Here is a 27,529-nt window from a genome sequence, read left to right as displayed (position 1 = left end):
TGTGTTTGTTTTACAAATTACGCGCGTTTTATTAATTTGGAGTAATACGACGTCGATTTGGAGCCCTCTTTGAACTGAAATTCTCAATGCCTTCCAAATTCCAATCTTCAACTACTGTTTCGCCGCACTCCCGCAGGCCGCAGCATGGTTCTTGCTGTTGCAGGTATTTCTTGTAAAATTGCCCACCTCACTTCTCTTTATTATCGTATTTATTTACTTCTCTCTGTAATTTTGCTCAAACTGAGTTATACTTTCATTTAATGGCTGATAACTCTGATTGCTTTTAGCCAATTTGCATTTACATAGTTGTCAATCAACCCAAATTGCTAATTACCAAAAAAAAACATGAATTTTCTCACTCTTTCAAACCCAAATTCCATCTTCAATCCATCAATTGTCTCACCTCACCTGACGAAATCAACATATAAATCTGTTTCTGGGTCTTTTAGTTTGTCCCAATTGGTGCCAAACCCACATAAAAACATGTTTTATTTGAGAAAACCCGTATTTGATTCAAGATTCAATCATGGGTATTGGAGTATGGGAAAAAGGTTATCCGGGGCAAGTTTTAGTTTCCGAATTGGGGGTGATGTTGTGAAAGTGAGGTGTGAGAGTATAAGTAAAGATGATGCATTTTACATGAGAAAGTCTGTGGAGCTAGCTAAGCAGGCAATTGGGTGTACTAGTCCTAATCCTATGGTTGGCTGTGTTATTGTTAAAGATGGTAAGATTGTTGGTCAAGGGTTTCATCCCAAGGCAGGTGAGCCTCATGCTGAGGTAATAATCAACTCGTACTAATGATGATTGGATTAGTGAAGTGCTCAATCTTGATCATTTTCATATTTTATTGTACTGCAAAAGTGATTTTTACAATCCATATTTTCATTGTTTATAGTAATATGTTTTGTATATGGAATGACTAGTAATGAACGAATAAACTTATCTTTAACCAAGTCGTGGCGTGTATGAACACTGCCCTAAAGTTGAATTTGCCCCGTTACGTACACACGGCCTCTTGACAATCAACCTCCAGGGTTACACGACATCTATCTCGTTGGTGTAGTACAAAAAGATAGATTGAAAACGAAATTGAGCGTTGCCTAAATGAATCAGAGAGTATGTGTTTGAGAGGAAAATTTTCGGAGAGCAAATTTTTCTGTGTTTTCTTTGTGAAGGAGGAAGCCAAAATAAATAACGGAAGGCTGAAGAATTATTTCGGGAAGGAAATAAATTCGGTAATCAATTAGAATCAATCAATGACTCAATTTCCGGAATAAAATCTGTAACCGTTATGGAAATTATTCGGTTACCAAAATACAACAACTAGCCGTTACACGGGATTGATTGGCGGCAAAAAGGGCCCCACCCACACCCACACCCGCGAACGCGCCGCGCCACTCGCCCGAGCCCGAGCCCGGCCCGACCCGCGCGCGCGCGCGCGTGTGCGGTGGCCTAGAGCCTCCTCTCAAGTCTTCTAACAAACCTATTAGTGGAGTGAGAATATATAAAGTGGGTAAAACTCTTATTTTTTGTCAATGTGGGACAAGCACAATTTTCATTCTTTTGAAGCATCACTACCTATACTTCCAACAATCCCCCACATGATTCAAAAGAACAGGAAAAACTAGGAAGGAACGTTTTGGGCAACGGAGACTTTAGTTTTGAAAGTGTCAATGTCTTTTGGACTTGAATTAACACCCAACGCATACAAAAGTATCTTACAGTCGGTTTAGGTAGATTTCTCTTTGAACCTATCACGAAGTTAGTAAACTACTTTGCGCGTTTCAACTTTTCTCAAATCAAGACTCGTTTTCGCAATTTGTAATTTTTTAGTGCCCCACAAAATACCCGGATTTTCATGAATGCTCTAGTGGTCCTAAGCCTTAAGGACTCTCATAGGGGATTGGGCGTAACCCCCACATTCACATAGGTAAGTTCATCAAGTTTGTACTGTCACAACCCACCTTCTGAAGGCTATGAACTTATTAAGAGCCTTAGCTCAACCTTACGCATATGACAGTTAGAAAAATACTACATCACTTTTATTATTAGGAATGGTAGTAGTAACAAACATGAGTTCTTTTGTGATTTCGTTTGACCCATTGAACTTAGATTTCCTAAGATGGGTGTCCACCACAATTTACTCCATAATAGGCTTTAAACCCATTCCTTGTGCTGACTCAAGCACCATTTTTCTACAAAGGCCTTTGGTGAGAGGATCTGCAATATTCCTCTCGGACTTTACATACTCGAGTGATATTACATTTTTTCTGATCAGATCTCTAACTATAGCATGCCTTAAGCGAATATGCCTTCTCTTTCCATTATAGGCTTGATTTTTCGCTACCCCAATTGCAGCTTGTGAGTCACAATGCATTGAAACTGATGGAGCTGGTTTCCCCCACAATGGAATATCAGCAAGCAAACTCCTTATCCATCCAGCTTCCTGTCCTGCCAATTCTAAAGCAATAAACTCAGATTCCATAGTAGATTTGGCAATGCAAGTTTGTTTAGATGATTTCCATGATATAGCTCCTCCAGCAAGAGTAAAAACATAGCCACTAGTAGATTGAATTTCATCACTATCCGACACCCAATTGGCATCACAATATCCCTCAAGAACACAAGGTGCTCTATGATAATTTAAACCCCAATTGATAGTGCCTTTCAAATACTTCAATAATCTAATCAATGCATTCCAGTGATCTTGATTAGGATTATGAGTATATCTACTCAATCTACTAACCGCATATGCTATATCAGGTCTAGTGTAGTTCATCAAAAACATCAAACTTCCAATAATCTTGGCATATTGTTCCTGTGATACAGAATTACCTTTGTTCTTTTTCAAATGAATACTAGAATCATATGGGGTTTGCACTGGAGTGCAGTCAAATTGACCAAATTTCTTTAAAATCTTTTCAATATAATGAGATTGGTTTAAAGACATCCCATATGAAGTTCTAGTAATCTTTATGCCAAGAATCACATCTGTCTCTCCTAAATCCTTCATCTCAAAACAAGAATTTAGGAAAGCCTTGGTTTCGTTCACTATGTCTATATTGGTACCAAAAATTAACATGTCATCCACGTATAGACATATGAAAACGCAACCAAGTTTTGAAAGTTTGGAATACACACAAGCATCAGAATCATTTACCTGAAAGCCATTAGAAATAATAGTGTGATGAAATTTGTTATACCATTGTTTAGGTGCTTGTTTTAATCCATACAATGATCTAATGAGCCTGCATACCTTATCTTCCTGTCCAGGAACAACACATCCCTCTGGTTGCTTCATATAAATTTCTTCATTCAAATCACCATTCAAAAAAGCAGTTTTTACATCCATTTGATGCACAACAAGATCATGAATGGATGCAAGTGCAATTAAGACTCTAATGGTGGCAACTTTAGTGACAGGAGAATATGTATCAAAATAGTCTACACCATGCTTTTGACGATGACCTCCTACCACAAGCCTAGCTTTATACTTAATCAAAGATCCTTTTGGAGTATGTTTCTTAGTAAAAATCCACTTACTACATAAGGGCTTGCAACCTCTAGGAAGATCAGACAAAATCCAAGTGTTATTACTCATGATAGACTCAATTTCACTATTTATGGCCTCTAACCAAAAAGTTGAATCAATTGACCTCATAGCTTCTCCATAGGATCTAGGGTTTTCTTCTAAGAGAAATGCATCAACTTCTTGCTCGTCTAATAACTCTTTCTCAATTAGGAAGGCAGTAATAAAATCGGGTCCAAAGCTAGACTCAGTTCTAGTTCTTTTACTCCTTCTAGGTTCTAGAGTCTCACTAGATGATGCAATGTCATGATGCACAATGGAAGGTGGAGATGCAACAGGTAAGCATGCTTGAACATTAACTTTCATAGGAAAAATATGCTCAAAAAACTCTACATCCCTTGACTCACGAATTGGTCCAAAACCAGATGCATCCTTAAGAATGAATCTATATGCAGCACTGTTGGACGCATAACCTATAAAAATACCATCTACGGTTTTAGGTCCAATCTTACTCCTTTGGAAATCAGGAAGTCCTATTTTTCCCAAACACCCCCACACTTTAAGGTAACCCAAATTAGGCTTAAACCCTTTCCACAATTCATATGGGGTTTTATCTAATTTCTTATGGGGAACACGGTTAAGCACATAGCAAGCAGAAAGAATTGCCTCACCCCACATGTTAGTAGGCATACCAGAACTTATAAGCATAGCATTCATCATATCCTTAAGTGTCCTATTTTTGCGTTCAGCTATTCCATTTTGTTCTGGGGTATAAGGAGCTGTAACCTCATGAATAATCCCATTAGCTTCACAAAATTTCTTTAAAGGAGTTCCATCATATTCACCACCTCTATCTGATCTAACTCTCTTTATTTTCAGGTCTAATTGGTTTTCAACCTCAGCCTTATAAATATGGAATTTCTCTTCTGCCTCATCTTTAGTACTCAATAAATAGACCTTACAATAACGAGAAAAATCATCTACAAAGGTAATATAATAACGTTTTCCTCCTCTACTCATGGAATTCTTAAAGTCACCTAAGTCACTATGAATTAGTTCTAGTAGGGTAGAAGATCGACATACATTCTTATTAAAGGCTTTTTTCGGGTGCTTAGCTTCTACACAAACTTCACATTTGTCAAAAGAGGTATTACTAAAATCTGGAATAAGACTAAGTTGTTTGAGTCTCTTGACAGATGCAACATTCACATGACCTAGTCTAGAATGCCATAAAGAAACTGACTCAGCAATATAAACAGAAGCAGAAGAATTATTATTATCAGTCACAACATCAAGCACAAATAAACCCTCATTACAAAATCCCTTACCCACAAATTCACCATTTCTGGTAAGTACGAGTTTATCAGATTCAAAAGTTAACTTGATACTTGCTTTGTTAAGTAAAGCACCAGAAATGAGGTTCCTGCGGATATCGGGTACATGCAAAACATTTTGCAAAGCAATAGTTTTTCCAGAAGTAAGCTTTAGAAAAACTTTTCCTTTGCCAAGTACACTCACAGTGCTTGAGTTGCCCATGAAGACACATTCTCCTTCAGAAACTTTTTCATAGTCTTGAAACATTTCCTTGCTCGAACAAATGTGGCGAGTTGCTCCAGTATCAACAACCCATTCAGTCACGTTGCTCACCAGATTCACCTCGGACACAACAGCAACAATGATGTCTTCAGTGAGATTAGCTTGAGGCTTGTTCTCCTTTGGCTTGTTCCCAGGTCCATGTCCTTGCCTGCATTCCCTAGCTGAATGACCATACTTACCGCAAGTATAGCAATTTCCTTTAAACTGCCTTTTCTCCTTGTTGTTGTTGTTCTGCCTTGTGCCATGGAACTGATTTGGACCCTTGCCTTTCGGTCCCTTATTATAACCTGCATTTCTTTTAGTTTCAACAAGATTAGCAGTAGAGGAAGAATGGTCAGTAGTTTTTCCCTTGGTTTGGATACGGTTCTGCTCTTCAATCTTAATATAGGAAACGAGTTCTTGAAGGGTAAAGTCTTTTTGTTTGTGTTTCATGGAATGGACATAGGTTTGCCAAGAAGGGGGTAATTTCTCAAGGAGACAGTTGGCTTGGAAAAGCTCACAGATTTTCATGCCCTCAGCAACAATATCAGCACATAAATGTTCATACTCATGAACTTGATCAAGGACAGGCTTATCATCAGTCATACGGAAATTTAACCAACGACTACAAGCATATTTCTTAGTCCCAAAATCATCAGTTCCATACTTAGTTTTCAGAGCATCCCAAATTTCCATAGCATTCTTAGACTTACTATAAATCATATAAAGAGAAGCAGTCATGTAGTGCAACAACATCCCACGACAGGTTTTGTTATCTTTCTCAAAATCCCTAGTGGAATTTGCAGGGGCAGCAATAACAGTAAGACAATAATCTACCCCAATTTGACCCAAGAAAAACTCCATCTTACCAGACCACATCTTATAATTCTTCCCATCGAAAGGATCTAACTTAGACATATCAGGGATGAAAGGGTTGGGAAGCATGGCAGAAGTGAAAGGGATAGCAGTAGGGATATGACCAGCCATTGTAAAAATAAAACACGGAAGAAAAAAAATTCAACTTTAGATTGTAGGAACAATGACTAGTAATGAACGAATAAACTTATCTTTAACCAAGTCGTGGCGTGTATGAACACTGCCCTAAAGTTGAATTTGCCCCGTTACGTACACACGGCCTCTTGACAATCAACCTCCAGGGTTACATGACATCTATCTCGTTGGTGTAGTACAAAAAGATAGATTGAAAACGAAATTGAGCGTTGCCCAAATGAATCAGAGAGTATGTGTTTGAGAGGAAAATTTTCGGAGAGCAAATTTTTCTGTGTTTTCTTTGTGAAGGAGGAAGCCAAAATAAATAACGGAAGGCTGAAGAATTATTTCGGGAAGGAAATAAATTCGGTAATCAATTAGAATCAATCAATGACTCAATTTCCGGAATAAAATCTGTAACCGTTATGGAAATTATTCGGTTACCAAAATACAACAACTAGCCGTTACACGGGATTGATTGGCGGCAAAAAGGGCCCCACCCACACCCGCGAACGCGCCGCGCCACTCGCCCGAGCCCGAGCCCGGCCCGGCCCGCGCGCGCACGCGTGTGCGGTGGCCTAGAGCCTCCTCTCAAGTCTTCTAACAAACCTATTAGTGGAGTGAGAATATATAAAGTGGGTAAAACTCTTATTTTTTGTCAATGTGGGACAAGCACAATTTTCATTCTTTTGAAGCATCACTACCTATACTTCCAACAATGTGGTGTAATAGTTGTTGTGTTCTATAGAAAGTATTCTCCTGAAGTGCTTGTTTTGATGGATCGATGGTCAAATTTTGTTTGGAGATCTAGTTAGAGTCGTGTTTTTAATGGGAGAATACATGTTTGTCGGGCGCTTTAGAAGCAAATACACAGAAGTTCTTATTCACAGTTTATGGTGAATATCTCAATTTGTAATTAGAATGTGGTGTAATGTTTTATGTGTTCATTAGAGTACTCTTGCAATGCTTGTTTTGGTGGTCAATTTTGTTTGTAGATTGATTCATGGTATATCTTGGATCTTAGTTTATCTTATACGGTATTCGCCTCGTTTAGTTCCGTTATTGATGATGTAAAGGTGAAACTTTCAAGGTTTTTGCTTTGAGGGATGCTGGGGAGCAGGCTGAGAATGCAACTGCTTATGTGACTTTGGAACCCTGCAATCATTATGGAAAAACTCCTCCCTGTTCTGAGGCTTTGATCAAAGCCAAAGTGAAGAGAGTTGTGGTTGGCATGGTGGATCCAAACCCCATTGTTTCATCTAGGGGGATTAATAGGCTTCAAGAAGCAGGCATTGAAGTAGTTGTTGGAGTTGAGGAAGATTTATGCAACAAGCTCAATGAAGCATTTATTCACAAAATGATTTCTGGGAAGCCTTTTGTTACTCTCAGGTAAAGCTTATTTAATAGTGATGATTTGTACTGAGTATGATAAGAACATGAATCCATGAGTTAATTTTTGTTATGTAAGGAGAAGTTGTGGAAAGGACAGGTTAAGCACTATGTGTCTCCTTCGGTGTTGAGAAACTTGAATCGACGCGTCAAATTTACTGTGTTTTTCTCTACTCATTAAATGATTACAGGTTTTGAAATTTTGATATATCATCTGCTGCGTTCGTGAGCTTGAAACACATCAAATAATGCAATTTGTCTAATTTGATGCTTTTTTAAATAAAGCTAAGCAAATGAGACTCTTTTTACTTCCACAAAAGCATGGTAAGGCGTGATAATACTGTCCTGCTGGCAGTAGTGGTTAGCAGCTCGTAGTGCAGTGGACTAGCAGTGTAAGAGCATGGTAAGGTGTAGTGTGTGTGGGTCATGTTTTGGGTGTGTGCAGGACGTACTGTAGGTCATGTTGGGTGTTTGCAGGTTATCTTGGGTTTGTACATTTTGTTTTTGGTGTATGCTGGTTTCATGAGTACTTGCTGTGTATGGTGCAGGTGTGTGAGGGTATGTGAGACTGTCGAATTGTGTGTTTGTAAGTGTGACATTACAGGCAAGATTATGTTGTGAATTTGTTGAGTACCATACGGGTGTCTAGTATTGTTTGTAAATTAGAGTTAGTCGCTTTGTGAAGTTCTTTAGGATAGAAATTAAGTTTAGCTCAATGGTCAGTAATTTTTGTTGTCTGATATTTGTCACCCATGAGTTGTTTTAGAACTGGTGTCTCTTCGTTGTTTGAATTCTTTGATGTTTGATGTATGAGTAAGCTATAGTACTTTCAACATATACTTTATGGCTTTCCTCTGCGTTAATCTTGGTCGTATTTATATTGACGTTCTGAGTTTGTCTAATATGGCTTGATTTGGTTTAATATACTTTCGGTTAGTAAACCTGCATTTTTGGCAGATGTTTCTGATACACTGTTTTGGCAGGTATTATGCATCATGGAATTTTACCAACCCGATATATAGATAATACACTTGTTTGGCTATAATTTGATCCCTATTCCAGATCATAAAATAGGTTAAGGTCAAAGGAGTGATGCCTCAGAGCTCACCACATATAGTTTTAGTTGTTTGTGTAATAGATATTCACATTAGAGGATAGATAAAGAATAACAGGCATGTAAGTGATGGAGGAATAGGTCGTTTGATTTTAGACTACAAAGCCTTTCTGGTTTGTCTTGTTCAGAAACACACTCTTTACTGGTTCCCAAAATATTATGATTTGCTAAAAGAATCAGCAAATAACAATTCTTAAATTGCAGCCCTTAATATTGCCGCTACCCAAATGAGCCTTTTTTGGGCGCAGCAAATCAACATTATTTTAGTAGTGTTGCCATCTAAAAGTTGGTTCACTGGCGCTTTCTTATTACTATTCCATTTGAATTTCTTTGTACATGACACAAATTTTGGAAGCTTTCTTCGGGGTTTGTATATGTTTTGCATGTAGCTAATGGTTACTACTAATCGACTTGCAGATATTCCATCTCCGTTAATGCCGTGCTTTCAGATCAACTGGGGGATAAAGTTGCAGAGAGTGGAGGATATTACTCTCAATTGCTACAAGAATATGATGCAGTAATACATGCAGCAACCACCAAGATGGACAAAGAGATGTCATTCCTTAAATCACAAGAATCAAATGCCCGTCAACCTCAACAAATATTTATGGCTAAGAAGTCTGATATCCTTAACTGGAATTTGGAACTACTTGTAGAAGCAGACTGTAAACCAATTATATTTGTGGACAAGGAAGTAACACTATCACAGGAAATGTCTCGGAAGGGTTTTGAAACAGTTGTTATGGACGACATCAGTTTGGATGCTGTTTTGGAGTATTGTAGTAGACAAGGAATGTGTAATGTATTGGTAGATTTGAGGGGGAAACTAAGCGTTTGGGAAGACATTTTGGAGAAAGGTTTTCTAACGAATTCAGTACAAAAGGTGGTAGTGGAGGTACTACCTCTTTGGGTAGGGAATGATGTTAATCTTTCTTCCTCAACAATGATGAGTCTCACCCAAAGTAAGAGGTTGAAGAACTTATCAGCTAGGATTACACGAGACACTGTGTTACTTGAGGGATATTTTTGATCTTTATATAGTATTCATTGACTTAATTTCTCATATAAGAGAATTGTTATGATTTTGTCAGAGAATTACAAGTGTTTTTACAGAATCAACTAAATAAAATTATATGGAATATCAAGAGCAAAATTTTTATATAAAGAGGTAGCATGTTTGTTTTTAATACAGATGTCTACCGGTCATATTTATGAGTTATGTACAAACAGGATTCCGGCTGGTCACCGAGTTCTAAGACACGGAGATGGGCTGTGGTTGGGGACACAGGAGAGAGTTTGGATGCTGGTTCTAGGTTTGTTGTAGATAATGTTGATGATGCTATTTAGACAATGACAATGATGATGAACATTCTCCCGTTGATTCTTTGGATGAAAATGAGGTAATTCCTAGTTTTTTTATGATGATGATGAACAAGCTCCCATTGATTCCTTTGTTTCTTTTTTTATATTTTCTCCGAATGGAATTACTTGTTATTTCCTCCGACTGGAATTAATTGTCAAGCCGGTCGACGAAATTTAAACCAGTAATACGCAACCGAATCCGGAGAGAGTATATAACTATATACAAGTACCGATGGTTTTGATAATGTTATTTAGCCTTATTTTATGTTATTGTTGTTTGAAGTGTGGGATTATTTTCCATTGAATCATATTGAAATCTAGTTAGTTCAATGCTTGAAATTGGTTTCAAATTGTTATTGGAAATAATTAACTGGGGAGTTCTTTGAGATCATTTGTGAATTTTGTTCCTAATATTTTGAATATCTTCATAAGTAGATCAAAACAAGTATTCCTGTTATTCGGATTTAATAGCCGTGTTAATAGTGTAACTTGAACTAGTAATATGAATTAAATTGGTAGGGAGGGAGTATGATTAATGGGGTTCAGTAGGAAAGTTTCACTTTCCTGGATGTAGGGCCGGGTTCACAAATGAGGTGTTGTAATTTTTGGATAATCTCAGTAACAGTATTTGAGAGTTGATGGAGGGAGTTAAAAAATGACATGAAGTAAATGGATTTGCAAGAGCATGTAATATTAGATTGGAATGAATGAAGGAAAAGATCATGTGGATGTCCACAGGAGATATATGCTTGGTTCATGTAGTCGACCCTATCCATTTAGGAATAAGGCTTTGTTTTTGTTGTGCATGACCGAGGTAATAGAACATAGCTTACAGTAGAGAGTGATATATATGAGCATTTGCGATAACAAAGCAATCGACTTTCTTTGTTATGATACTGTGTCAGTAGTGTGCGACTTTGAAGATCAAGGACCTCAAGCTTCAGTTGCTTGTCATCTTTGGATTCATTTGCTTATAGTTTAAGATGCCGTAGAGTGTATCCATGCGACTTGAACCCCACTTCACAATGGACTGAACATGTTCCCAGTAAGAAGAGATTTGATTTGTTGGTTAACTTCATTGAGTAGGATTGTAGCCTAGCAACTCTTCATCAGAACTAACATGCTTGCTTGTTTCCAGTAAGATTATCATTGTATCTGTTTATGCTTTAAACTCTCGTGCAGAATGTTCTTTTGTGTTTTACACGGAGTACATTACAGTCTAACAACTCTTTCAAATGGTTTTGAGGTTCTCAATTCTAGTTGCATTCTTGATGTTTTTATTTCCTGCTTTCAGGTTGTACAGACAATCCCAAAGCTTCCGGAACATGATTATGCTGGAACACCTTATGTCCCTATTTATGTGATGTTAGTAAGATTAATTTTTTTTATTTTTATATCTCCTAATACACGGGAGAGAGAGAGAGGGGTTGTATGGTTAACAACTCTTTTCAACAAGATTTGGGGAAGTAATAGGATGCCAGTAGAGTGGAGGAAAAGTACTATCATCCCCTTGTACAAGAATAAGGGTGATGTCCAGGATTGTGCCAACTATCGAGGAATCAAACTAATGAGTCATACTATGAAACTTAGGGAGCGGATTATTGAGCAAAGACTGAGGAGAATTGTGAAAATTTCGGAGAACTAGTTTGGATTTATGCCTGGGAGATCGACTATGGAGGCCATTCATCTTATAAGGCAACTAATGGAAAATTATCGAGATAAGAAGAAGGATTTACATATGGTTTTCATTGATTTGGAGAAGGCGTATGATAAGGTACCAAGGGAAATTCTTTGGTGGGCATTAAGTAGGAAAGGAATTCCGAGGAAGTATATTGATATCATCAAGGACATGTATGAGGGAGTTAGCACAAGTGTGAGAACTAGTGTTGGTAAGACCGAAAAATTCCCCATTACGATTGGAGTGCATCAAGGTTCCGCACTTAGCCCGTTTCTTTTTGCTATAGTCATGGACGAATTGACGAGGTCAATCCAAGATGGTATACCCTGGTGCATGATGTTTGCAGATGATATTGTGTTGATTGATGAAACAAAAGAAGGAGTGGAAAGTAAGTTGGAGTTATGGAGACAAACTTTGGAATCTCGGGGTTTTAGGCTGAGTAGAAACAAGACGGAATATATGCAGTGTAAGTTTAGTGGAGTCCAAGATAGAGAGACAGGGGGGATTACCTTAGATGGGAAAATTGTCCAAGGCTCTGAAATGTTCCGTTATTAAGGATCTATTATCCAAAAGGATGGAGAATTGGATGGCGATGTGGCCCATAGAATCAAAGCAGGTTGGTTGAAGTGGAAAAGTGCCACAGGGTTCCTATGTGATTCAGGCATGCCCCAAAGATTGAAGTGAAAATTTTACCGCACGGCAATTCGACCGGCTTTGTTATACGGCACGGAATGTTGGGCAGTGAAACATTGTCACGTGCACAAGATGAATGTGGCGGAGATGCGCATGTTACGTTGGATGTGTGGGCATACAAGAAAGGATCGTTTGAGGAATGAGATTATTAGGAAGAAAGTAGGGGTTGCACCGATTGAGTTTAAGATGATGGAAAATCGTTTAAGATGGTTTGGACATGTAAGCAGAAGATCAAGTGATGCCCCGGTTAGGAGGATAGAAGGGTGGCAAAATGATAGAATTGCAAGGGGTAGGGGAAGACCTAAGAAAATTTGGAGGAAGGTGGTTGAGCACGATATGAGCTTTCTTGGGATTGAGGAAAATATGGCGTTGGATAGGATATTGTGGAGGGAGAGAATATATATTGATGACTTCATTTGACTTATACAACTTTCATTTTTTTTTTTTTTTAAATTTAATTTTGATAAGGAAATAAAACTAGGCGGACTGCCTAGCTCACCCTTTCGGGTGACCCATCCTTTCGGATGAAATACAGACTCCGAGAAGAAGAAACGAAATCGAAGAGAACAAAGATACTACACTCTAACCTCATACTACCCACCTCATACTACCCAGCCCCGGTTCCAAGAAAACTTGGTGAATAGACTACAATGGCAAATGATAAGTCGAGCGATACAAGATAAACTCTTCGACCTCACCGATACTCGAAAGTCCAAACCCAATACCTAAACTTAATCAAAGAAAACCTACCAAAAACAAATTAAAAATTGAAATAATACAAACCAAAAGAAGAAATGAATTAGCACAGATTTACAAATTTAAATGACCCAAGCAATATACATAACTGGTTGGAGAAGATACAACAAGAGGCTCGGATCCACCATCTCGATCTAGCGGCTTACCTTCAAGGATCTTAGGCTAAAGCCGATTGAGGCACCTAGGATCATCGGGCTAAAGCGATGAGTCAATGACGACTGACGAAATTAGCAGACTTGAACGGAGCTAAAGTGTTGCCGGAGAAACGTCACTAGAGTTGGCTACTAGTGGATACTTCTAGCCGACAAACGCCTCACAGAAATTTCCGGAAGCCTTTCAAACAAAGGTCGCCGGCATGGCGGCATCGAATTGACTGAGAAACCAAGGTCGGCATTTTTGGATATAAACGAAAGAAATTGGGGCAAATGAACCCAGTAACCCACAATAGACTTTCGAAAAAATAACTCAAACTTCTTCGAGAATTGATAAATTTTTGGCTAAAGAAAACCTTACTCTTGGAATAGATAAGCTAACTTCACTGGAATTTGCTTAGATTTGAATGCCTTTGGTTAGAGGTTAGGGGTGGCGGCTATGGCCATTAGGGTTTTTTCTAGGGTTTTTCTAGAGAGAGAAACATAGCCCCTCTCTCTTGGGGTATCTACTTATACAACTTTCATGTTTCTGTTTCTTTCTTTTTTTTAATTTATTTTTATTTTTATTTTTATTTTTATTTTATTTTTTATTTTATCTTTAAAATTCTTTTGAGTTTTTTATTTTTAAATGTTATTTTAAAATTTACTTATTTTACTTATTCATTTATTTTAAACTTTACTTATTTTTTATTATCGTCTTACAATATTTCTTCTATATTATTTATATTTATTTTTCTCTTATCTTACTTTCATTAATTCCACCTTCTCTTCCTTGCTTTTTCTTTTTACTTCATGCTCCTTTCTGGTTTTATTGGTGACAATGACGATCTCCTACGACGATTCATGTTAGCCGACCCCAAATCATTTTGGGACTAAGGCTTTGTTGTTGTTGTTGTATCTCCTAATACACGATGCCTCCTCGCTTTGCATCAATCTGCCAATGACTTCCAATGATGTTTTTCATAGTCTCCCTAGTCCCTAATTGCACCTGCATGTAGGCTTCCACTTTCTTTCTTTTTATCTCTTTTTCCTATCATTGACTTGCTGAATATCTCTTGCTCATATTTTCTATGTTACAGTCAAATACCATTGATATGAACTGTGAAGTGGATCCACACAACCTCACGGAGCAACTCAAAATTTTGAAGTTGAATAATGTTGATGGTGTTATGGTTGATTGTTGGTGGGGCATAGTGGAAGCAGTGGACCACAGAAATATAATTGGAGTGGTTACAGGAAACTGTTTCAGGTCGTGCGTAATCTTGGACTTAAATTACAGGTATTTCCCATACTCTTGTCTATGAAAGTATGAAGGACATGTGGCTTGTTATTCAAGCTGCATGTCTGATTTCTTGGTACTTACTTACTGCAGGGGTATTTAAGACTAGTGGGATTCTAACCGCTTGACATTAATAAGCTTCATACACTTTAGATACATATCATAAGCAACTTTATGTCTTGAATTGAAACATGAATTTATTTTCATGCCATTGAATACTCGAGTAAACCAGACTCGAGTTAATTTGGCTAGTTTCTAACTAAAATGTATCCATGTGAAATGACCTTTTTTTTATAGCTAAATTTGAGTGAGAATTAAAAACTTTGTCTGAGATGCTTATCTCCATGAGGTTATCTTCCTCTGCTTCCTGCAGTATCATGCAATCTTACTCCTGATGAAATTGAAGGCTACTACCTAGAAAACCACATTGAGAAATTGTTAAATACGGGCCTGGGCCGCGCACGTCACCAAGAGAGAGAGCCCACTTAACAAGTCCAAAGGAGGTTCCACCTTAAAACCATATGGCAATAAGGGGAGTAGCCCCTTGGCCTTATTAAGTGTTTAACTCTCTTCTCTTTTATCAATGTGGGACTCTCACACGTGATGTTTCATGGGTCAGATCTTAACAGAAATTATTAAACCGGTAGGTTTTAGACTGAGTCTATATATTTTTTTCATGAAAGGATTTGTGTCCATATCAGTTCACCTTGATAGTGAATTTAACAGGCAATCATTTCACCTTCATCGTGAATTTAACGGGCAAACTCTGAAATGGTTGTTCTGTCATAGGTTGTTATGTCTTTCCATGCATGTTCAGGAAATGTTGGGGATGATGTGCATATTCCCCTCCCACATTGGATCACAGAAATTGGTGAAACTAATCCCGATATATATTTCACGGATCAAGATGGTAGGCGCAATACTGAAAGCCTCTCTTGGGGAATAGACAAAGAGCGTGTTTTAAGAGGCCGTACAGCAGTTGAGGTATAATGTTTTACTGAATATTTCAATTTCAGTTTGCTTCTGGTTCTTTTCATTTCTAAGTACTGTTTTTTTTATTCCCTTCTTTTGGGTGGGGTTGGGTAGATGGAAAATATATGTGGGTATCCTTTTTATAGCCGAGTTTAGTTACACCGAAATTGCATCACAAAAGTAACGTGTTCATGAAAATGCGGTAGTCTACTGTGAACTCCCTAGTTTGGATGGGTTTGTGAACCACACTTCTGAATCTTATCCTGGTGACAAGTCAGGTTTACTTTGATTATATGCGAAGCTTCCAAGTGGAATTCAACGTTTTTTTTTTTTGAAGGTGGAACCATATCTGAGATTGAGGTTGGGCTAGGTGCATGTGGGGAGCTACGTTATCCATCCTATCCTGCAAATCATGGTTGCAAGTATCCAGGCATCGGTGAATTTCAGGTAAAAACATATCTGCATACTGTAAGAAGTTTTCTACACAGCTGCATTTTGTTAAATATTTTCTCATAGATTCCCATTACCCCTCGTCCCAACAGTTTCTGAATGCTTCAACTGCTGGAACTCCTGCAAGAATATAAAATTAAACAAAAGAAAGAAAAAACTGGGAATACTCTTATTATCGCAAAAAGAGATGCTGGTAGGATATTCTTAAATGGGATAGTATGATTCATGATATGTACAGAAGAAACCTTTGACATGATTTAGGACAATGCCTTCTGCAGTGCCATGACAAGTATCTAATGAAGAGTCTGGAGAAGGCAGCTGAAGTGAGGGGACATTTATCTTGGGGCAGAGCTGAGAATACAGGTTCTTATAATTCTTGGCCACACAAGACAGGTTTTTTTCGTGATGGTGGTGACTATGACAGCTATTATGGCAGATTTTTCCTGAATTGGTATTCAAAGGTTCTGATTGATCATGGAGATCGCGTACTTTCCCTGGCCAACCTAGCCTTTGAAGGCTTCCCCATTTCTTCAAAGGTGAGGAAGCAAAGTTTCAGGCCCAGTATACAGACAATATAATTTTGATTTCAAAGGGTAATCTATGGTTGAAAGTTGGAGGTCCTCTTTATTACTGAAGTCAAGACTTAATTGGTTATTGGTGCTTCTCTCAAAAAACAAAAAAATTGGTTATTGGTGCGGTATTCATTGGTGGTACAAGACAGCCAGTCATGCTGCTGAGCTGACCGCTGGGTTCTACAACTCTTGCAATCGTGATGGCTATGCTTCGATTGCAGCAATGTTCAAGAAACATGAAGCTGCTTTGAAGTTTGAACTTTACATGTGTGGAATTGCGCACAATGGACCAGCATGAGGTATACCCAGAGGCACTAGCAGACCCCGAGGGCTTGGTTTGGCAGGTTAGCTAATATTACAGTTCAACTAGCCACTTTCGATCCTTTTGTTTTAGTCCTCCGAATTTCCAAGCAGAAATTGTGAAAATTGTAAGTTTTAGACGTTTGTAAATTTTGTAGATCCTTTACACTTGCTGTTGACTTTCAGGTCCTGAATGCTGCATGGGATTTTTGCATACCAGTAGCCAGTGAGAATGCTCTTGTTTGTTATAACAGAGAAGGCTATAACAAAACACTAGTAAATGCTAAGCCTCATAACGATCTTGACGGGAAACATCTATCAGCTTTCACTTATCTCAGGCTTAATCCTGATTTAATGGAAGAATCTAACTTCACAGAGTTTGTAAGATTTGTTAAAAGAATGCATGGTACAGTACTAATCCTTCCTGTGCAATTTCATCAATATATTCACGCTCGTATGCACTGATCTTGCTTTACCAAATGATCAAATAAGAATTTCTAAAAAATCAATTTTTTTTTTTTCATAGGTGAGTCAGTCCCAGATCTTGACTGCCGAATACCGTTGCCTGAAAGTCAGGAGCCGGAACCTCAAACCAGTTCTGGGAGTGACTAAAAAGTAAAAACGCTACTACAACATACTTGGTAGTAAATAAATCCTTGGTGTTATGTAGTTACACTAGTTGATTTTATCCCTAAGCCTTTATACTTCATATTTCCATTTGAAGTATAGTGCAGTACGTACTAATGTGCCAAACTTGTACATTGATTTGTCACATACACAGGTAACAGTTTTGTAGATGGAAATCCTTCTTTATAGGACACATTCGTATCCAAGTAAAAATCCAATTTGTGCCATTACTTGGTAATTGCATTTTATTGTTTCAAATTGGTTGTTTGAACTACATTTTCACGATTTTTTCCCCTAAGTCAATCCAGTTGGCTAAACAAAATTCGGCTTAGCCAAATTTAATGTTGAAGACTTTTTGCATTCAATCAGCAAGAGGAATGGAGCAACTAGCCGTATTTTCTTTCATTCATTTGATTTTCTGAAAATTGTGTGTTGCTTAATACAAGTGCTCCTTTATATATGGAGTCACCCAAAATTAGGTAAACTAGGCAACCAATAGGAAGCTTACACTAATTCCTAGAAAAGACAACTACACTAGATGACAAAAGATCACATGATCTTAGGCTGATTTTGTTGGCTATTGCTGGCTGCTACTTTGTTCTTTGTTCGATTGGGCCTTCTATTTGGGCTTCATTACTACCTCATTCAACACTCCCCCTCAAGCTGAGAGTGAGGTGGATCGAACTCCAAGCTTGGACAGAAGATGAGTGTGCTGTGTGGTAGGCAACACCTTAGTAAACACATCTGCAACTTGTTCAGAGGAAGTGACATAGCATGGATTGATAGTGCCCTCTACAGTCTTTTCTCTGATGAAGTGGCAATCAATATCAACATGCTTTGTTCTTTCATGATGCACTGGGTTAGCTGCAATGGCAAGAGCTGCTTGATTGTCACACATGATTGGTGTATTCCCCATGTTCTTAATGCCAAGATCTTGTAGAAGTTGTTGCAGCCACATTACTTCACACACAGTTAGAGCCATTGCCCTATATTCAGCTTCAGCACTGCTTCTAGACACAACACTTTGTCTTTTTGATTTCCAGGATATAGGAGATTCACCCACTAGAATGCAGAAACCTGAAGTGGACCTTCTTGTATTTTGACATCCTGCCCAGTCACTGTCACAGAATGCTGTTAGATGAGCACTGGACTTGCTAGCAAGCAAAATCCCTTGACCAGGTGCACCTAATAGATATCTAAGAACCCTTTTGGCTGCTTGAAGGTGAATAGATGTTGGAGCATGCATGAATTTGCTTAAAACATGCACAGTATAAGCAATATCAGGTCTAGTAATGGTGAGATAGATGAGTTTCCCAACCAATTGTTGATACACTTCAGGGTGAGGAAGAGATTCACCAATATCAGCAGCAAGTTTTTGATGGCTGTCCATTGGCAATTTTAGAGCTTTGCATTGAGACAACCCATATTCTTCCAACAGATCAAGTGTGTACTTCTTTTGTGACAGAAAGATTCCATCATCTGTTCTGTCAACTTCTATTCCCAGAAAATATCTCAGCTCTCCCATGTCTTTCATATGAAACTGACTTGAAAGAAATGCTTTTGCTGCATTGATTTCATTGAGATTGGTGCCAGCAACAATTAGATCATCCACATACACAAGAATGACTGTCAAGTCTGATTCAGTTTCTTTGGTGAACAAGGAGTAGTCAGACCTGGACTGAGTGAAACCATATGTTTTCAGAGCAGAGCTAAGTTTGGCAAACCATTGCCTAGGTGCTTGTTTGAGTCCATAGAGAGACTTGAGAAGTTTACAAACTTTCTTTGATTTTTGTGTTTCAGTGATGATCTCCCCCTCTTTTCTTACTTTAATTCTGCTTCCTGGTCCAACATAGCCAGGTGGCATCTGAAGGAAATAATGCCCTTGGTCCAAGTATGCATTCTATGTTAAGTCTAATAAATGCGGTTCAGTATTAATTAACAAGTTAATAAATTCAGTGAGATCAAGTGAGCTGAATGCCTAGCTAGAGGCCGCTTCAGTTCAAGTGGAATTAATGATATTAATCCACAGCTTACTCTTGACTGAACCCGTAGGGTCACACAAATAGTACGTAAACGGATCAAGTATTTAAAGGCATTAAATACTCCATCTATGAATATTCGGAACCGACGGATCTTGGTTTCAGTGGGAGCTAAGATCGTCACAGGCAAGAAATGAATACTCCGGAAACGATGATATTGCCGGAAACGGAAATATGGATCGTATCGGAAATATGAATATTATCCAAGTCGTAGATGTTGCCGGAAACGGAAACATGGTACGTATCGGAAAATATTGTTGGAAATGGAAATATTACCAGAATCGGAAATATTGCCGGAAACGGAAATATTGTCAGAATCGGAAATATTACCGGAATCGGAAAATAATTCCGGAAACGGAAATATTAAATATTTGTTCGAAACGGAAATTAATTCCGGAATCGGAAATATTAAATATTGTTCGTATCGGAAATAGATTCCGGAAATGGAAATTTAATCGGAAGCGTATCGTACGAATTAGCATCGGACGAGGCCTGCCGGACGAAGGCCCAGCACGAAGCCAGGCCATCGCCCAGCAAGCACGCACGCCACAGCCCAGCGCGCACAAGGCCGCGCATGCGTGGGCCGCGCTGCGTGGGCTGCTGCTCGCATGCGTGGGCAGCCCTTGTGGCTGCCGTGTGTGTGTGAGTTTGAGCTCATGCGAGATTCCTGAATCTGCAAGAGTCAGTGTATGATTAAATGTCTATTCCTATTGGATAAATTGATTAAGTAGAATTCATGTAGAATTCTAATTCCAATTAATTCGCATCCTACTAGGATTACGATTCCTTTTCCATAACTCTATAAATAAAGGCCTAGGGGTCATAATTTATACACAAGTTTTAAAGTATTCAAAAGTGAGTTTTTGAGAGAAAATTCTAACACCCATCTTGCCCCAAAAGTGCCGAATTTTCTGAGTACCTTAAGGGCGATTCTAGTTGGTCAATCTTAAGGCGGATCCGGACGTGCTGTGGACTTTCTACGGAGGGACGACACTTGGAGTCCTAAAAGACTTGTTCTTGTTCGGTTCGGGCGCAGCTAGGGAAGGCACGCAACAAAGAGTATGCATCTAATTATGCTATATGATTATGTGTAAATAATATGTTTCCTGGGTTAATGGTTGTTTCCGCATGATCTATGTAAATGTCATATGTATCATAACCTAACAGTGGTATCACGAGCCCCTTATTATTTTCATAATCTAAATTGCATGAACATGGTTAAATAATACAAATTTGCAAGAATTAAAAGGGGTGATTAATTTTCGTAATTGTTAATTAATTGCAAATTGCGTTTATTTAATTATATGTACGCAGTTTTTCGGCAGTTTCTTCATTACTCATCCGAATTGAGTGATTTTTGTGTCAATTCCGCATGTAAAAGGCATTCTAAAATTTTGACAAAAATAGTATTTTTCTGCCGAACCCAGAATTCTCAAATTCGAAGCCTAACTATGACTTTTCGAAGGTTTTAGTTTTTCGGATGCAAAATTTCGTAAATTTAAGATGTTAAATTAAATATTTGCGATTCCTGTTGATAAATCTTGAATTTTTGATTGACCTACTGCATATGTTTAACAAGTTTGAATGCCTAGTCTTGTTAATTATGCAATCTAATTTGTAATTATGATTAATTTGTTGAAAATTAGAATAATTTAGAATTAATTTGATTTTCATAATTAATTGTAATTTAATTAGAAACCTATGATTAAAAACCACCATAAAAATTGTAAATTTACGATAAATTTTAAATTTTTATGACCTAGACTTGAATCCATATCAATCGGAAATCAATTGGATAATAAATTTTCGATTTTTCGCCCTAAAATTATGAAATTAATAATATTTATTAATTTGTCATTAATTTTAAATATAAATTTTAAATTTTTATGCGATTCGTTCAAATAACTTGCACGCACGAAGCAATGGACGCTTCGTGTTACCCTTAAGGGGTGTTGTATAATGCGGGCATGCGACGACGAGCAAGGGAGCTCGTCGCCCGTGCGGCACGAATGCAATGAGCAAGGGCGTAGTGCACGAGCACAAGGCAGCAGCCCTGCCTTGTGTCGTGTGCCACGAGAAATGAACGGATGGGCATGGGCGAGGGGCGAGCCAAGGCAGTCGCGTGTGGGCAGCAAGCGAGCTGCGCCACAGCGCGCGCTGCCTCGCACAACAGCGCGCAGCCTCGTGCGCAGCGAGCGCAAGCTCGCGTGCCACGAGCGCTGCGCACAGCATCACTCGCGCGCACCAGCGAGCGATCTCGCGCGCCAGCGAGCGATGGCTCGCGCGCACCAGCGAGCGATGGCTCGCGCGCACCAGCGAGCGATCTCGCGCGCCAGCGAGCGATGCAGCGCCCCAGCGAGCGATGGCTCGCGCGCACCAGCGAGCGATCTAGCGCACCAGCGAGCGCGGTAACGCGCGCGCGCTGCGAGCGATAGCTCGCGTGCGGTGGGCGCTGTGCGGAGGCTTGCGTATGGGACAGCAGCAGCTATGCAACGAGCGCATGGGCTGCGCGCACATGGCCAGCAATGGCTGTGTGCGTACAGCCCATGGGCGTGCAACGCGTAGGGTGTTTGCGTTTCGATTAGATCGTTTTGAATGTTTAATTTGAAAATTTCAGTTCATGTAATTTTAATTAATTTTAAAATTAATAATTTAAATTAATTTCTTGGATTTTAATTTTGAATATTATAATTATAATAAATGGAATTTATTCTAATTATTTTACTAAAATTAAAATCATGAATTAATTTAAATGCGACTGAAATTAAATTAAATTTTGGATTCAATTATAGATTTATATGAGCTTTAAATTTTAATTAAATTTGTATGTTTCCGGTTAGACTAGAAATACAATTTTATGTTTAAAATTAGTAAAGCATATGAATTTATTGGTTTGAGTGGGAGCACTTTTTAGTCATAAACTCTTGATTAGGTCTACAAATCCTTAAGGTTAAAACAACTCGATTAGAATTAATAAGGACTGAATAATTGGTAGATTATTGGTGCCCTTGATTAATTGCTGCAAATGTTTACGTGATGCATAATGTGTTTAACTAACCAGCTATGTGGGCCATTCATGATAATGAATGGGTGAATGGTATATATTGTATATGTACTGTTTTGCAGGTTATGAAGTGACTAGTATGGCCCAAATAGGATAGAAAATATGGTCTGCGTACCATTAATTTGAATGTAATTGGTCTAAAGTACCAAAGTTGTTTTTCAATTCAAATATGGTCTGCGTACCATCAAATAGTTGTAATTAGTTATAACTTATCCTATTTGAAGAAAATGGTGCCTCCCACGGAGATTTTCAAGACGGACTTTGAAGTCAAAGCTTCAAGATGAAGTCGGGCCATACTAGATCACAAATATCTTATGCATGTTTTAAGTTATTTATTGCTTTAAATATGTCTTAAAATGCATGAGATCAAAAGCTTGATTATGTTGCATGATTAAGGATTTTAGTTCACTTAAAATCTAACCAACATAGTAAGAGCCTTAAGTTCCAAACTTAAAAATTGAGTTAAAAGGTGCCATGCCAAAATATACACTTGCTTGGATATCCTTTACATCAATCTAGTAATAGTTTTCGCTCAGCGAGGTGTTACTTATTGGTCCTAAAGGGGCAAGGTACACAAATAATTGTGAGTACATGTTAGTTTTGGTGAAACTCAACGATATAAGTAAGGAGTCCTTTTATGTCGTGGCAAATTCGATAGGTTTACCTAATAAGTTCTTAGACGTACCTATCAACCAAGAATAGTTTCTAGACTATTAGCAAAAGGCTTTTGCTTACCTAAGATGTTCTAGGATTAAGTCGACAAACTGTGCTTAGTTCTTCAATGATTTTAGGATCTTGGAATCATTTTATTCACACCTGCCGGAACACATAACTTGAATAAAATGCTTAATAAACATTGAATTATGCATGTATGCTAGAATTTAAGTTTATTAAGAGAAACTGTGAATGGTTATTTATTTGTTTATTCTTTTCAATTGTAGTTTTTAATATGGCAAACAACAATCAAAACATCATCATGGGTTCTGAGCTTATGGTCAAGCTGAACCTGACAAATTTTCTTGAATGGGAAGCTAAGCTAGTTGAAATAGTCAAACTCAATGGACTTGAGTATGTACTATCACATCCCATGCCAAGCTACTATGCCAGAGACATGACCCCTGAGAGATTTTACGCCTGGGATGCGGATCTCAAAAAGGTTATGAGTCTCATGCTGAACAATATCCCTGATGATTGGGCTAGAAGGTTTGTAGCCTATGAACCTTTTACGCTCATCAAGAATCTGAGGGATATCTGTCGTGGAAGTACGGAGGACAGGGACCTGAACGTCCATGAGTTGATTGAATCAATGTCTGGGCTAAAGGTTAGTTCTCCCAACAGGTGTTATAGGATGGAGGTCCAAGAAACACATGTTCAGCTCCTTCGCACTAAACAGAGGGTAGGCGTCCCACTGAGGTTCCATGTGGATCTTATGTGTTCATATTTTGATCGCCTAAGTCTACTAGGAACACCAATAAGCGAAAGGATGGCAGTCTCTGTCTTGCTCAATTCACTACACAGTGGGTTTGGTCGCTTCAAGCAACAATACCTAAGTGAACCAAGAGAAGAAACAGTTGCAGAATTTATTCACCTTGTCAGAAAGGCTGAAATAGTACTGGACTGTGAAGCCAAAGATTTACTCAAGGCTAGAAAGAGACCATTCAAGAAAGGTGGAAAGTCCAAGGGCAATGCTAAATCAAAGCAGGACAAGTCCACATCAAGCTGTCTTTATTGTGATGGAATAGGCCATTACAAAAGAGAATGTCCAAAGCTAAAGGAAGATCAGAAGAACGGAACAGTCGTTCCATCTTCAGGTATTTTCGTTATAGACTGTATACTTGCTAATTCAACTTCTTGGGTATTAGATACAGGTTGTGGCTCACACTTATGTTCCAATCCACAGGGACTAAGAAGAAGTAGAAAGTTAAGCAAGGGAGAAGTCGACCTACGAGTGGGAAATGGAGCACGGATTGCTGCATTAGCTGTAGGAACTTACTATTTGTCGTTGCCCTCCGGGCTAGTTTTGGAACTGGAAGAATGTTTCCATGTTCCAAGTCTTACTAAAAACATCATTTCAGTTTCTTGCTTAGATGCTAAGGGATTTTCCTTTATAATAAAAGACAATAGTTGTTCGTTTTATTTTAAAGAGATGTTTTATGGATCTGCTAGATTAGTCAATGGACTTTATTTATTAGATCACGACAAACAAGTATATAACATAAATACCAAAAAGGCCAAAAAGGATGATTCAGATCTCACCTATCTGTGGCATTGTCGATTAGGCCATATAAACTTGAAACGCTTAGAAAGACTTCAAAGGGAAGGAATTCTAGAACCATTTGACTTAGAGGATTATGGTAAATGCGAATCATGTTTACTTGGCAAAATGACAAAGCAACCTTTCTCTAAAGCTGGAGAAAGAGCAAATGAACTATTAGGTTTAATCCATACAGATGTATGTGGACCAATGAGTACAAATGCTAGAGGTGGTTTCAGCTACTTTATCACTTTCACTGATGACTTCAGTAGGTATGGTTATGTCTACCTAATGAAGCATAAGTCTGAATCCTTTGACAAATTCAAGGAATTTCAGAGTGAAGTAGAGAATCAATTAGGCAAGAAGATCAAGGCACTGCGGTCTGATAGAGGCGGTGAATATCTGAGCTATGAATTTGATGACCATCTGAAAGAATGTGGAATTCTATCAGAATTGACTCCTCCTGGAACACCACAATGGAACGGTGTGTCAGAACGGAGGAACAGAACCTTGCTAGACATGGTCAGGTCAATGATGGGTCAGGCCGAACTTCCATTAGAATTTTGGGGACATGCACTAAATACAGCTGCACTCACTATAAATAGAGCTCCGTCTAAAGCTGTCGAAAAGACTCCATACGAATTATGGTTTGGAAAGCCTCCAAATGTGTCTTTTCTTAAGATTTGGGGATGTGAAGTATACGTCAAACGATTAATTTCAGACAAACTTCATCCAAAATCTGACAAATGTATCCTTGTGGGCTATCCAAAGGAAACAAAGGGGTATTACTTCTACAATACATCTGAGAACAAAGTGTTTGTTGCTCGAGATGGTGTCTTTTTGGAGAAAGATCACATTTCCAAAATGACAAGTGGGAGAAAAGTAGACCTCGAAGAAATTCGAGTCGAACAACAAACTCTAGAGAATGCTCAAGATGACATTCAGGATGAAACTCAGAGATCTTTAGAAGAATCTGGTGAGAATCATGGTCAATCTAGAAATGTTACCCCGCGTAGATCGCAAAGATATAGATCTCAACCGGAAAGGTACTTAGGTATTTTGACGAACGAGAGCTATGACGTTCTATTACTTGAAAGTGATGAACCTGCGACTTACAAGCAAGCTATGACGAGCCCTAGCTCCAAGCAATGGCAAGAAGCCATGCAATCTGAATTAGACTCCATGTCTGAAAACCAAGTATGGGATTTGGTCGATTTGCCAGATGGCTACCAAGCCATTGGAAGCAAATGGGTTTTCAAACTGAAAAAGGACAAGGATGGAAAACTTGAAGTTTTCAAAGCTAGATTGGTTGCGAAAGGTTACAGGCAAGTCCACGGTGTGGATTACGATGAAACCTTTTCACCAGTTGCAATGCTAAAGTCTATTCGAATAATGTTAGCAATCGCTGCATATTACGATTACGAAATATGGCAGATGGATGTCAAAACTGCTTTCTTAAACGGCGTTTTAACAGAAACTGTGTTTATGACACAGCCTGAAGGTTTTGAGGATCCAAAGAATGCTAAAAAGGTATGCAAGCTAAAGAAGTCAATCTACGGATTGAAGCAGGCATCCAGGAGCTGGAATATACGTTTTGATGAAGCAGTCAGTGACTTTGGTTTCATCAAGAACGCGGACGAATCTTGTGTATACAAGAAGGTCAGTGGGAGCAAAATTGCTTTCCTAGTATTATATGTCGACGACATATTGCTTATCGGAAATGACATTCCTATGTTGAACTCTGTCAAGATTTGGCTTGGGAAATGTTTTTCGATGAAGGATCTAGGGGAAGCACAGTACATATTGGGCATCAAGATTTACAGAGATAGATCTAAAAAGATGATTGGACTTAGTCAAAGCACTTATATCAATAAGGTGCTTGATAGGTTCAAGATGGCGGACTCCAAGCGAGGCTACCTACCCATGTCTCATGGAATGACTCTAAGCAAGACTCAGTGCCCAAAAACACTTGATGAGCGTAGACGAATGAATGGGATTCCATATGCATCATTGATTGGTTCAATAATGTATGCTATGATATGTACACGCCCGGATGTTGCGTACGCACTCAGTGCTACGAGCAGATACCAGTCAGACCCAGGAGAGGCGCATTGGACTGCTGCCAAGAACATTCTGAAGTACCTGAAAAGGCACAAAGATGACTTCCTGGTCTATGGTGGAGATGATGAATTAATTGTTAAAGGCTATACGGACGCAAGTTTCCAAACCGACAAAGATGATTTCAGATCACAGTCTGGGTTTGTCTTCTGCCTCAACGGAGGAGCAGTAAGCTGGAAAAGTGCTAAGCAAAGCACCATTGCGGATTCTACAACTGAAGCGGAGTACATTGCTGCACATGAAGCAGCAAAGGAAGCTATATGGCTAAGGAAGTTCATAGGAGAACTTGGTGTAGTCCCCTCCATTAAAGGACCAATAGCCCTGTATTGTGATAATAACGGAGCTATTGCACAGGCAAAAGAGCCTAGACACCACCAGAGAGTCAAGCATGTACTTCGTAGATTTCACCTTCTACGAGAGTTCGTTGAAAGAAAAGAAGTCGAGATAAGCAAAATTGGAACTGATGACAACATATCAGATCCATTAACTAAACCTCTGCCGCAAGCGAAGCACAACTCGCACACTGCAGCTATGGGAATCAAGCATATTGGAGAATGGCTTTGATGTCTCTGTTTAATGTTTTAAAGTTTTAGAGTTTAAATCTTTGTAAAACATT

General features: G+C 38.7%; 2 protein-coding genes and 1 pseudogene across 2 annotated transcripts; 2 read left to right on the top strand and 1 right to left on the bottom strand.

Annotated features, from left to right (window-relative positions):
* Nucleotides 1-124: 124 nt before the first annotated feature.
* Nucleotides 125-9,762, top strand: LOC110775358 (riboflavin biosynthesis protein PYRD, chloroplastic-like). Its single transcript, XM_021979970.2, has 3 exons — nt 125-777; nt 7,185-7,483; nt 9,015-9,762. The coding sequence occupies exons 1-3, from the start codon at nt 346-348 to the stop codon at nt 9,625-9,627; spliced, it is 1,344 nt and encodes a 447-aa protein (XP_021835662.1). The 5' UTR covers nt 125-345; the 3' UTR covers nt 9,628-9,762.
* A 53-nt stretch (nt 9,763-9,815) lies between these two features.
* Nucleotides 9,816-17,765, top strand: LOC110775366 (beta-amylase 2, chloroplastic-like; annotated as a pseudogene).
* A 331-nt stretch (nt 17,766-18,096) lies between these two features.
* LOC130465487 (uncharacterized mitochondrial protein AtMg00810-like) lies at nt 18,097-19,302 on the bottom strand. Its single transcript, XM_056834262.1, has one exon. The coding sequence runs from the start codon at nt 19,300-19,302 to the stop codon at nt 18,097-18,099; it is 1,206 nt and encodes a 401-aa protein (XP_056690240.1).
* Between the last annotated feature and the right edge of the window lie 8,227 nt (nt 19,303-27,529).

This window comes from Spinacia oleracea, chromosome 1 (genome assembly GCF_020520425.1).
Source record: "Spinacia oleracea cultivar Varoflay chromosome 1, BTI_SOV_V1, whole genome shotgun sequence".
Lineage (NCBI taxonomy): Eukaryota > Viridiplantae > Streptophyta > Magnoliopsida > Caryophyllales > Amaranthaceae > Spinacia > Spinacia oleracea.
Note: the sequence above shows the minus strand (reverse complement) of the source record. Positions and strands in the feature narration are given on the sequence as shown.

What these genes read in the sequence shown, in the direction of transcription:
- LOC110775358 (XM_021979970.2), top strand. Translation starts at nt 346, where the DNA reads ATGAATTTTCTCACTCTTTCAAACCCAAATTCCATCTTCAATCCATCA. An exon ending in CAGGTGAGCCTCATGCTGAG is followed by an intron (nt 778 to 7,184) that starts GTAATAATCAAC and finishes GAAACTTTCAAG; the next exon opens with GTTTTTGCTTTGAGGGATGC. An exon ending in AAGCCTTTTGTTACTCTCAG is followed by an intron (nt 7,484 to 9,014) that starts GTAAAGCTTATT and finishes ATCGACTTGCAG; the next exon opens with ATATTCCATCTCCGTTAATG.
- LOC130465487 (XM_056834262.1), bottom strand. Translation starts at nt 19,302, where the DNA reads ATGCCACCTGGCTATGTTGGACCAGGAAGCAGAATTAAAGTAAGAAAA.